The 12,505-nt window shown below is 47.2% G+C and overlaps 1 protein-coding gene across 2 annotated transcripts in view; it reads left to right on the top strand.

The window, feature by feature from the left end:
* rnf13 (ring finger protein 13) overlaps window positions 1-12,505 on the top strand; it is an 86,632-nt gene that overhangs the window by 68,636 nt on the left and 5,491 nt on the right. For both annotated transcript variants that reach the window (XM_063200852.1, XM_063200853.1), the window contains exon 9: window positions 10,917-10,997. In XM_063200852.1, the coding sequence (XP_063056922.1) occupies window positions 10,917-10,997 (81 nt within the window). The remainder of the gene's footprint in view (window positions 1-10,916; window positions 10,998-12,505) is intronic.

Genomic DNA, 12,505 nt, shown 5'->3' with positions numbered 1-12,505 from the left:
AGACAAAGACACAAATGTATGTCTTTTGGTCTACTTGGTGTACCTCCCTCTCCACTCCTTTCTCTCTCTCTCTCTCTCTCTCTCTCTCTCTCTCTCTCTCTCTCTCTCTCTCTCTCTCTCTCTCTCTCTCTCTCTCTCTCTCACTCTCTCTCTCTGTCCCTAACCCCCCTCTCCTCTCTGTTTCATTCTCTCTCTGTCCTGTCTTTCTCTCTTTCTCGTTCTGTGTGTGACTGAGTGGGTGTGAACAAGCAACAAGCACCTGGTAGACAAAGAGATGATTGCATGTCAGAGTGAATAAGAAAAGAAGAGCAGGAGAACGACAGGAGAAGTCAGATGGAGAGATGGAGAGATAATGAGACAGAGGTGGCAAAAGCACACAGCACAGAATCCCTGACTCACTCCCTCGAGGTGCGTGCGTGCGTGCGCGCATGCACATAGTGTGTGTCTGTGTGTGTGTGTGTGAAAATGTGTGTGTGTGTGTGTGTGTGTGTGTGTGTGTGTGTGTGTGTGTGTGTGTGTGTGTGTGTGTGTGTGTGTGTGTGTGTGTGTGTGTGTGTGTGTGTGTGTGTGTGTGTGTGTGTGTGTGTGTGTGTGTGTGTGTAGACTAGTAAGTGTGTGTGTAGTGGGCAGCTGGCTCGTATATTTCTCTGTGCTGATGACAAGTGGGAATCACTGAGTCGTATTTTCTTGGAGCCGCATGGCTGCAGGCAGCAGTGGGGCTGCCCCCCGGAGCAGGTGGCCTGGCTGGGCCTGGCTGCGACTGTGCTGCTGTGGGCCGCCTTGTGCTGCTGCTGCTGCTGCTGCTGTGGAAGACTGGCTTTACTGTGCGGCCGTATATGAACATGTATGTAACAGAGAGACGCTTGTGTGTCTTTGTATATGTGAGAAAGGAAATACTGTGTCTGTGTGTGCTTAAATGTGCGTGCATTCGTATAAGTGTGTGCATGTAGTGTGTTTATGCAGTGTGTTTGCATGCCCGTGTGTGTGTGTGTGTGTGTGTGTGTGTGTGTGTGTGTGTGCGTGTGTGTGTGTGTGTGTGTGTGTGTGTGTGTGTGTGTGTGTGTGTGTGTGTGTGTGTGTGTGTGTGTGTGTGTGTGTGTGTGTGTGTGTGTGTGTGTGTGTGTGTGTGTCATGGTTGGGTTGTGAACTACTCTCTGACTCATCATGGTTCAGCCTGTTGTCTGGAGTGGCTCAGCCTGCTTTTGATGCTCCCCTCTGACCTAATCTCCCTCTCTCTACCTCTTCCATTACTTTTCTTTTAGTTCTCTCCGTCTACCTGTTCTGCTGCTTTCCCCCTCTCTACCTACTCTGCTGTGTACCTGTCAACATCAGCTTAAAAAAGGGGGATAATTCCTAGATTTAAAAAAGAAACAAAGCAAAACAAAAACAGGAAAAAGTTTCCAATTGGCCAAACACACACAGACCGCCACTGAGTTCTACTTGGCTTTTCACACTGACAGTCCGCGTGCACGGCCAGTTCTGTCCAAAATCCCCCCATAGCCCATGTTTTAAAAGGAGCGTGTATAGCTTAAACAAATGAAACATCAGTTTCCCTTTGTTGTTTTCTCACTCAAATTGAATTGTAAGCGACTGCTGCGTAGCAGAGCCATCCTTGTCTGGGGCTGATGCAAAACTTTGTGCTGGGGCCAGCTGTGATGAGGTAGCCTAAATTCTCACGAGTCGCTGCTTAGAGGCTTGTGTGTACCATAGGAACAGCGTTGTTAGAATCGTGAACTTTGGGTTTCTGCGAGGCAAGGAGTGGACACACACACACACGCCTGCGGAACTCAAGGGTGAAAGTTTGCATTTTTAAGGAACGTGAATTCTTGGTGTTATCTGGCATAAAAGCTACTGGCAGGTAGCTTGACAAGTCAAACCCTTAAAGTGATGCTGTCCCATTTTTGGAAATAAGCTCATGTTACACCTCCCCTTGAGTAACATATTTGAGTTTTACCATGCCCCTGTGCTTTCAACCGTTCTCTAAGTACGGCAGTGCAAAATTTACCTCCAAGCTAGCAGTTAACATTGACTCCTATGAGACCAGTTAGCCGCCAGCTGGTCTCATAGGACTCAATGTTAACTGCTAGCATGGAGGTAAATTTTGCACTGCCATACTCAGAGAACGGTTGAAAGTACAGGAGAAAGGTAAAACTCAATTATTTAACTCAAGGGGAGGTGTAATATGAACTTATTTCCAAAAATGGGACAGTATCACTTTAAGTAGAGAGGGTGTGGCTTGTCAGACTAACTGGGTGGGTGGGGGTGAATTGCTGGACCAACAGGGTTTTTTTTGATACTGTAAAAATCTTGAAATATTTTGAAATATGCCAAAATGAAAAGACAGTGGGAAATTAGTAAAAAATAAGAAGTTCCCATGGAAAAACTGGAGGGTTGATGGGTATGCTCTGCTGTTCAGCTTGGTGCTCTCTACCTACTCTGCTGTTCTGCTTGGTGCTTCTCTGGCCCTTTTACTCAGTTTTCCCTCCCCATCGCGTTCTCTGTAGGTTTTTGCATTCATTGCGCTCTCGTTAGCTTTTTTGTTTGCATGCGTCGTAGGTCTGTTGAACTTCAAGGCTTGTTACTTTGTTAGCAAGGTGTTCTCACCACACACACACACACACACACACACACACACACACACACACACACACACACACACACACACACACACACACACACACACACACACACACACACACACACACACACACACACACACACACACACACACACACACACACACACACACAGCTTAGCCCTGCAGCTTGTGCCTGGGCAGGAGAGGAAAGGAGAGGAGAGGAGAGGAGAGAAAGGGGAGAGGAGAGGAAGGGGAGAGGAGAGGAGAGAAAGGGGAGAGGAGAGGAGAGGAGAGGAGAGGAGAGGAGAGGAGAGGAGAGGGGAGGGGAGGGGAGAGGAGGGGGTAGGGTAGGCTAAGCTAAGGGCTACAGGAGCTAGGAAGCCCAGGAGATAACAGCAGAGGGATCACAGACAGACAACAATAGAGAGAGCTGACAGAAGCAAGACCAATGAGGTTACCAGAGAAGAGAGAGGGATGGAGAGGAGTGTGTGTGTGTGTGTGTGTGTGTGTGTGTGTGTGTGTGTGTGTGTGTGTGTGTGTGTGTGTGTGTGTGTGTGTGTGTGTGTGTGTGTGTGTGTGTGTGTGTGTGTGTGTGTGTGTGTGTGTGTGTGTGTGTGGGTGTGGTAGAGAGAGAGAGAGAGAGAGAGAGAGAGAGAGAGACGTGACAGAGAGAGAGAGAGGTAGATAGATAGAGAGATAGAGAAATGTGACAGAGAGAGATAGAAGTAGATGGATAGAGAGAGAGAGAAACGTGACAGAGAGGGAGAGAAGTAGATAGATAGAGAGAAGAGGCAAGCGGGGGTGATAGCAGACTGCCACCTCTGCCACACACTCATGTCACTTTTCACTTCACCCGTCGGGATGTGCCATGCGGACACACAGATCAGGTTACACATGTCACACACTAATGGACACCACTTAAGAGGGTGTGCGTGCGTGTGCATGTACGGATGTGTGTGAGTGTCCATGTGTGCGCGTGTGCGAATGTGTTTGCGGGTTGATGGGGTTAAGTACTGCTGGAGAGCTGTCAGCCACTTCCAAGTGCCACTGTCTGCAGTAACTTCAGAGATGGACACGCATGGCCCGTACACTTCCAGGCCCTGAACTCCAGAACTGGAAACGCATGGCCCATCCAGGTACCGAACTCAGAGTTGAGATGAATACACATGACCCACATACAGGCCCTGTAAAGCATGTGAACCTTTTTACTGGAAACATAAGACCACACCAATCACTTGTCTTTTAGTTCTCATAAGCAACTTGACAATTTTTTTCAGTTTGGAAGACATTTCGTTCCTCGTGCAAAGAGCTTTGTCAGTTCCAGTGGCAGTCGATATGACGAAGGGAATGCTGTTTGTTTGTTTACTTGTTTGTTTTTGAAACCACCCTGTGGTTCAATGCACAGCATAAGCGCATTGCTCTGCCTTTCTCATTCTCTCTCTCTCTCTCTCTCTCTCTCTCTCTCTCTCTCTCTCTCTCTCTCTCTCTCTCTCTCTCTCTCTCTCTCTCTCTCTCTCTCTCCGTACTCCGAGCCTGCCGATGGCTTTCCCTAATTTGCCCATCACTGTCTGCTTTACGGCCGTAACCTTCAGCGCACCGCGCGTGGAGCTTTGCTCTTCCGATAGCGCTATAATCACCCCTGCCATAATTATTCTATCAGGCTAATGTGGCGTCAGGCGGAGATGAATTAGCGGGATGGGGATGGGAGCAGCGGCTCGTGCTTTCCATGGTAGCAGCATCCCATTCAGAGCCGCCAGGGTGTGTGTGCGTGTGTTTGTGTGTGTCAGTGAGTGGGCTGGTGGTAGATCTACTGGGTGATTAGAGGCCTGGGGTGCCTTTGTTTGGTTGCTGACACCATTTATGTGCCAATGTTGTGTGTGTGTGTGTGTGTGTATGTGTGTGTGTGTGTGTGTGTGTGTGTGTGTGTGTGTGTGTGTGTGTGTGTGTGTGTGTGTGTGTGTGTGTGTGTGTGTGTGTGTGTGTGTATGTGTGTGTGTTTCACTCGATTGCTTGTTGATGAGTGGTGTGTATGTGATGTTTAAAGGCTTCATTTATATGCCGTCATTGGCATTCATTTGTGCGTGTATGTTTACACTGTATAATTTTTTCGTTTGGTTTCTTTCTGTGTGAACTACAAGCTCTGTGAGTGCAACTTGCACCGTTGTGTGTTCAAAGCTGTGTGCGTGTGTTTATGTTTATTTATTTGCTACTAAACTGTGCTTAGTGACTTTTTTCTGCAGTGCCTTCTTTCTTCACACAGAAGTCATCTTCCCATGGCCGCTATGAGGGTATGTCTGGGAATAGAGGGGAAGGGGTGATGGTGATCTCATATGCCCAGGAGCTGGAGCTCTTTTTGGGGTGGGTACTGCACAGGAGCTGGAGCTGGAGTGTTTGGGTGGGCAGTGTTTTACCGCAAAATATTAGTTTGTCAACTAAGGTGGGTGGCAGGATAGCCGGTATCATAGACATGTGTCTACCATGACTAAAAGGGCTATGTTGTGCAGTTTAATGTGAAATATGTCGCGAAACCCTGAAAGAGAAATCACATGTGCAGTATTTTGTTAATCAATCAAAAAATATATATTCACTATAAAAGGTTGTATCTTTCCAGGGGGACCTAGTCAAGGTGGTAGATGTTTGTTATGTAGGCGACGGCCTTAACGCTAAAGATCTGGGGGAAAGCCTGTGTGTGTTCTGTCCAGGAGTCGTTGCTTGTTATGGGGGGGATGCCGCACAGTGGGACACTGTGGGTTGTTCAACTAGGGGGGCTTGTATGATGCAGTTCAGAGCACAAAAGCTTTTGGCTATCAAAGCGAGGAGAGCCAGCTGTGTAGTGTGTGGGTGTCTATGTGCTTGTGTGTCTGTGTGTGTCTGTCAGTGTGTGCCTGTGTCCAGCTTTGCTAAGCAAAAATCTCCACTGTCAGCAAGTCCAGACAGACTCTGTGGCTGTATAGATGTTTTTCTGTCTCTCTCTACTCCACCTCTCTCGTTGCCTCTGTTTGTTTTTAATGGCTGTTCCTCCTGTCAATCTCCTGCTCTTTTCCCTTCATTTTCTAAACCATCTCTTCCATCCATCCCTCTCTCTCTCTCTATCTCTTTCTCTCTCCTTATCCACCCTTACATGGCCCATCGCTTCCTCTCTTTGTCTGCCCTCCCCCATCCTCCTTCTCTGTCTGTTGTTCTTGCCCTCTGTGTCTTAACCACTCTCTCTCTCCTCCATCTCTCTGTCAGTCTTTCCGTGCGTGCGTGCGTGCGTGCGTGTGTGCGCTGAGTGCAGTGAAGGAGTCAGTCAGAGGCTGGCCTGCCACTCATCCATTCCTACCTCAGCTCCCCAGGGCCCAGTACTGCTGTGTGTGTGTGTGTGTGTGTGTGTGTGTGTGTGTGTGTGTGTGTGTGTGTGTGTGTGTGTGTGTGTGTGTGTGTGTGTGTGTGTGTGTGTGTGTGTGTGTGTGTGTGTGTGTGTGTGCGTGTGCGAGTGCGTGTGTGAGAGAGTGACAGAGAGAGAGAGAGAGAGAGAGAGAGAGAGAGAGAGAGAGGGAGAGAGAGACCGCGTGTGTGTGTGTGTGTGATTCACTGTCTGGCTCTGTTCTTCCTTGTCTTCTTCAAAGTCTGGGCTGCTCTGTCGACTCGCGTGCTGCTACGCCCACACACACTCTGGAGGAGTTTCCTCTGCCTGCCTCCAGTGAGAACACTGACCACTCCAGACTCTCACCTAGCACAGCTGCATGAGACGGGATCTGGATCATATAGTAGCTCGCTCAAAAAAAACCCCGGATTCATTTGAAATGTTATATATTGATAAAATTGCCCTCTGTGGAGTGTTAAACAATCCACCTCTGGTCTATTTTGTCCAAACACAACTGGTTGTCCTTTTACAGAATGTTCCTGTTTTTCCCCTCAAATTTAAATATGCATGTGAAGGTCACTTGCTCTAAACAAACTAAAAATATGAAAAAGAGTTGCTCCTCCACTGTGATTGGGTTCTCATAGTTCACATTCATTGTCAATGATCGAGGAGCCGTTCAAAAGAATCAGATTGTTCATGAACATCACAACACTAAGGTATACAAATTGCCTCCAAACTCACCGAGCACAGCTGTAGGAACAGTACATGTTCATATCCAATCCAATCTGGCTTCTGGCTGATATGGTCGGGTGTCCGAATGTCTCTGACATCACTCCAAGGGAATTCCATTCACTTGGATCAGAGATGTAAAGCCATGGGATATGAGCGGAGGAGTGTGTGCGCATGCATGTGTGTGTGTGTGTGTGTGTGTGTGTGTGTGTGTGTGTGTGTGTGTGTGTGTGTGTGTGTGTGTGTGTGTGTGTGTGTGTGTGTGTGTGTGTGTGTGTGTGTGTGTGTGTGTGTGTGTGTGTGTGTGTGCGTGCGTGCGTGCGTGTGCGCATGTGCATGCATGCGTGTGTCTATTTATTTGCATGCGTCTATGTGTTTGTATCTATTTGCGTGTGTGTGTGTGTGTGTGTGCAAAGAGGGTGGTGTTGTCTTAAGGCACATGGGAGGAGACCGTATGAGTGCGAGTCCAGATGAGTCAGACATGCCCAGTATAAAATGTCATCAAAGACATAAAGACATTAAGACATAAAAGGCAGCCACAGCACTGGAGAGCGGAGTTGTTTTCCTGCTTGTAATAACAACTTTACTTCCTCTTGTTTGCTCCGTTAAGTCCAACACTGACACTTATGTACTGTATGGCGAATTTTACATACAACTCAAGTTTTGTTTCTTTCTGTTCACAAAAAACCTATAACTTAAGGCAGCCATTGCTAATGGTTAAGGAGATGGGCTTTTGATCAGAATGTTGCAGGCTTGAATGACACCGTGCTACTCCCTACCTCACTCCTAGGGTTGTATATCACAGCCTCCTTGACGATACGATTCGATATTGATTTGTTAAAGGGACACTGTGTGAGATATTTAGTTGTTTATTTCCAGAATTCACGCTGGCCGTTCACTAATGTTACCTTTTTCATGAATACTTAATACCACCATCAAATTCTAAGTATTCATGACTGGAAAAATTGCCCTTTTCATACATGAAAAGGGGGATCTTCTCCATGGTCCGCCATTTTGAATTTCCAAAAATAGCCATTTTTAGCTGCAACAATGACTGTACTTGGACCATAGTAGAAAATATTTGTTTATTACTTAGTAAACTTTCATGTTAAGATCAAATTTGGCAATAGGCAGCCCAGTTTCAATGAGCAGCATAGTTGCAGTACCTTTTTTGACCATTTCCTGCACAGTGTCCCTTTAAGGCAGTGCTTCGATTATTTTAATTTTGATACTTAATTTTAAGAATGCCCCATGATACAATATGATTCCATTCGATCGTCGGCTGTAGGATCGATACATCAACACATATCGATTATTATTTACACCCCATCTCACTCCATGGCTTAAGTACCCTTGAGCAAGGCATCTCTTATCCCACATTGCTCCAGGGACTGTAACCAATACCTTGTAAAGAAGCGTCAGCTAAGTGTAATGTAATTTAATTTAAATGTCCATTCCATCCCACAGGCACGTCAGTTATTTGTATCTTGCCATATGACAGTCACTCATAATGCAAAATAACCCCAGCTGTGTGTGTGTGCGTATGTGTGTGTATGTAACGCACAGATGTAAATGTGTGTGTGTATGTGGTGGCATGTGATAACCACAGTAAACAAGGACTAACATTGTTAACCTGTGTGTGTGTGTGTGCGTGCGTGTGTGTGTGCGTTTTGGCCTTATTCTCCAGGGAGAAGCCATATCTGCGGGCACTTTGATCTGAACACATCAGTGTTTTTTATCATATGAGGAAGTCTGCGTCTTACTTGGAAATCATTTTGCAAAACTGACACAGCATGAAAGAGCAAAAGTGAAATGATTTCCCCCATTCCTATCATTTCAGTGAGGCAGAAGTTTTTGTTGTTGTTTTTAAAGATTTTAGTTTGCAGCTACCTTTTAGTGCTGTTTGCAGCTTCTTCTTCACTTCTTATATGGTCCCGCACCCTCTGTTGACTCTGCCCACGATTTCAGATCATAATCATGAAATTGTGTTTGCAAGTAGTATTTGGCAGATCCCCAAACAACTGTCCTTTTTAACACTTTGCGCGGCCTAGGCTCCATATGTGGAAGCAGAGGCAGGATATTTTGCTTCCTTGGTCACATTTTGAGAGGCGCTCAGCAAGTCAACTTCCTTCTGCCCAGCTGACTCCTATTTCCTGGTGGCCAGGGCGGCTGGACCTAATGCCCCTGTTAACTCCTGCTCTAAATCACCGGGCCATACCAAGGCTTGAAGAACACGCTCACCCTGCCGTTATCACTCTCTCCCTCACACACACACATTCACTCCCTCTCCCTCTCTCTCTCACACACACACACACACACACACACACACACACACACACACACACACACACACACACACACACACACACACACACACACACACACACACACACACACACACACACACACACACACACACACACACACAGGGCTCGGCTCTGCTCCAAGAGCAGGACGTAGTGCGCCTCACTGACGTACTGGCATAGTTACAATTATTCTTTGGCCATATACGGTCAGTCCCAGCCTTGGTGTTCGGCTGCGAGGAGGGGAAAACATGTTCATTTATAACTTAGATAAACAAGAGCTCTCTCTCTCTCTCTCTCTCAGCATCAGCCCCCCTCCTCCCAACCAGCCCGCTCTCCTCCACGGCCAGGAAAGGGGCAGCAGAGAGAGAGAGAAAGAGAAAGAGAGAAAAAAAACCTCTGGAATTTGGAGGGGAGTGAGCCGAGGGAATGAGAGAATGAGTGGAAGAGAGCTCTGGAATTCCTGAGCTTTTAGCAAGTCTCTCTCTCTCGCTCTCTTCCTTCCTTTTTTTCTTCTCCCGCTTCTTTCCCCTTCCGGTACTCAACAAAGAGCACTGAGGCTTTAAAAGGAAACATGGTCCCGGCCAGCCAGCCAGCCAGCCTGCCCCTTAAAAAAATTGCAACTTCAGGAGGTTAGCTTAGCCTAGCCTCTCCGGGCCGCTATTGCACAGCGCACCCACTTGTATTGCGGCCTTCCTCCCTGCCGAGTCGAGATCACAAGACCGCACTCCTCGTGCTGCCCAGGCCCACGTCAGCAACATGACTCATTTTCATGTTTAAATATCGTAAGAGCCAGGCCAGCAGTAGAGGCAGGGTGGGAGGAAGGGAGGAAGGGGGAGAGAGAAGGCGCAACAGAATCAGGGGCAGGGAGGGACGCCAAGTCGTTACTTCTCTGCCATCAGGCCCTATGGAGAAGGCCTTCACTGTCCTCTCCCTTTGTGTGTGTGTGTGTGTGTGTGTGTGTGTGCAGGCGTGTGTGTTGACATACAGTCTGTGTTATGAGCAGAGGTGGAAAGTAACTAATTACTTTACTCGCGTTACAGTAATTGAGTAGCTTTTTTGTGTACTTGTACTTTTTAAACTAATTTTAAAAATTTGTAATTTTACTTTTACTTAAGTACATTTTCTTTCGAGTAATGTACTTTGGTACATTTTACAGCACAAGCGTTACTGAGTAATTAAAAAAAAAATTAAACCCTCTAAAACAGTGGCGGAAAAAAACGTGTTCTGATAATAAGTTTAGGATGCTGAGCGTTGTGCCCATGCGCAGGCAGCTCTAGAATTCTAGCTTAGTTTATAAACAGTTGGTGCGTGCCACCTGTCTCTCACTCAGACGATGATGGCTGACATGGAGGCTGACAATGGAGATTCACTTAACTCAGAGGAGATCAACATTAGGTGTTTTTCCTCTAACCCAGTGCACATCACAGTAGAGGCAGAAAACGCTGATTGATTAAAAAGTAACCTTTTACTTTAACTCAAAGTACATTTTAAATTATTTACTTTTTACTTGAGTAGATTTTTTGACTGGTAAATTTACTCGTACTTGAGTACATTTTCAACAGGGTAACAGTACTTGTACTTGAGTGCAATATTTCAGTAATCTTTCCACCTCTGTGTTATGAGGAGTCTCATATGACTTGCCTCAGTCTGCTGAAAGACAAGCGGGTGAGGGAGTGGAGACAGCCATGAGCTGTCTGTCTTTGTCTCTCTCTCTCTGCCTCTCTTTCCCCTGGTCGCTCTCTCTGACTCTTTCCCCTGGTCTCTATCTCTGTCTCTTTCCCCTGGTCTCTCTCTCTCTCTGCCTCTTTCCCCTGGTCTCTCTCTCTCTCTCTGCCTCCCCCAGGGGAGAGCTTTGCTGTGTGCACTTACCTGTTACTATTTTTCTCCCCCTCTGCTGCCTGCGTGGGCCTGCTGTTGTTTATGTTTGTTTGTGTTTGCTGTTGCTGTTTTGGCTCAGGTGATGCGTATGACGTGTGTGCCATCTGCCTGGAGGAGTACGAGGAAGGCGAGAAGCTACGGGTCCTGCCCTGCTCGCATGGTGAGATGAGATGAGTCTACTGACACACACAGACACTCTCTGCCCTCTCCCCTCTTCCTTAGTCCTTCCAACTGTCCTTTCCCCCACAACTCTTTCTCTTTTCTCTCTTCCTCTCTCTTACTGTGCGTTCTCCTCATCTGCCCCCCTCCCTCCCTCCCTCCCTCATCCTTCGCCCCTGCCTGCCTGTCTTCTCTCCAGCTGGCAGGGTGTTTGAGCTCTGCTCCCCCCCTGTGAGAACTGCATCAGTAGGATGGGCTAAACAGGCCGCTCAAGGAAATGCTTCCATTTCCTCCTCTCTACATCGCTGCACAGCACTCCACTGCACTCTCTCCTCTCGTCTCTTTTCTCTGCCCCTCCCTGTACACACTGGCGGGAAGGGCAGGGCAGGGCTGGGCAGCACTGGGCCAGCCAGGCGTACTCACACTCGGAGGCTAAATTGGCTTTTGTAAGGAGAGGGAGGCCTCTATCTCTTTGTCAATTAGAGGTGTATAATGTAGAAGTAGAAGTAATCTTACAGTGTAGCGTGCTACCTCATTAGATACAGTGGAATAGCTGGTTTATAAACTACGTAAGATCATGTACTAGTGTTGTAATCACGTTGGTGAAAGTACTTCTACTTTGTACACCTGTGATTGTATTAATGCCATGAATGCGGTATCCAAGCAGCTGTATTGTGCAGGTGGAGATGAGGTGAGTGGTGCATGTCAAACGCCAGCGCAGCAGAACTTCCCCTCCCCTCCTCTGACCTGTCTCACTCTTAGAGTCTGCAGGCAACCAAGACTCCATTCAGAATGGCACAGGTAGAGCTGAACTGCAGTAGGAGTGCTCTGTGCCTAGTGCAACTTGACCTGACAAGGAGCGCAGTTACATGCCAGGAATATTCCAATTTTAAGCAGAAATAGTGTCAGTATCTGGTTTATGCACAAGTCGTGTAAACTCCTTATTCATTCCGAATGTAGCAGTATTCCAGAAATATTCCGGTTACAGAACACCAGTCCACACATGTAGATGGAGTATTCCGGAATCGGGACAATATTCTGAAACAGTCCTTACTCATAGAGTGCAGTTCTCTGCCAAAACGACTCAATTCCTTACAAATCATCACCAAGAATGAATCAGTAGACTATGCACTATGCACATTTCAGCCAAGGCCTGCTGTAACTTTTCGAGTTACGCTGTTGACAAACAAGCCAACGACTAAGAAGCCGAAGTAAAGCTATAACCTTCTTGGTGGAGGCAACTAGGGCCGCTGCCACTTTGGCTGGACCCAGGAGAAAGTAATTTTAAGTGCCCCACCCCCAACCCATGATGAGTATCAAATTCTGCCTGCCACCCCCACCGTGGGCCTGAGTCAACTGACCGCTTTGTCCCCCTGTCAGCAAACATTCAAGCGTCTGCTCAGCCTAGCAGACAGGTCAGCTGCTCTTCAAGATCATGTCTCATGTGCTCAGAGGGTGAAAAGCTAAGCCAATATGCAAGCTAATAAACACTAAGTTGATATTTATGCA

This window comes from Engraulis encrasicolus, chromosome 6 (assembly GCF_034702125.1).
Source record: "Engraulis encrasicolus isolate BLACKSEA-1 chromosome 6, IST_EnEncr_1.0, whole genome shotgun sequence".
NCBI lineage: Eukaryota > Metazoa > Chordata > Actinopteri > Clupeiformes > Engraulidae > Engraulis > Engraulis encrasicolus.
The sequence above is the reverse complement of the archived record's forward strand: the minus strand, read 5'-3'. Positions and strand labels throughout refer to the sequence as shown.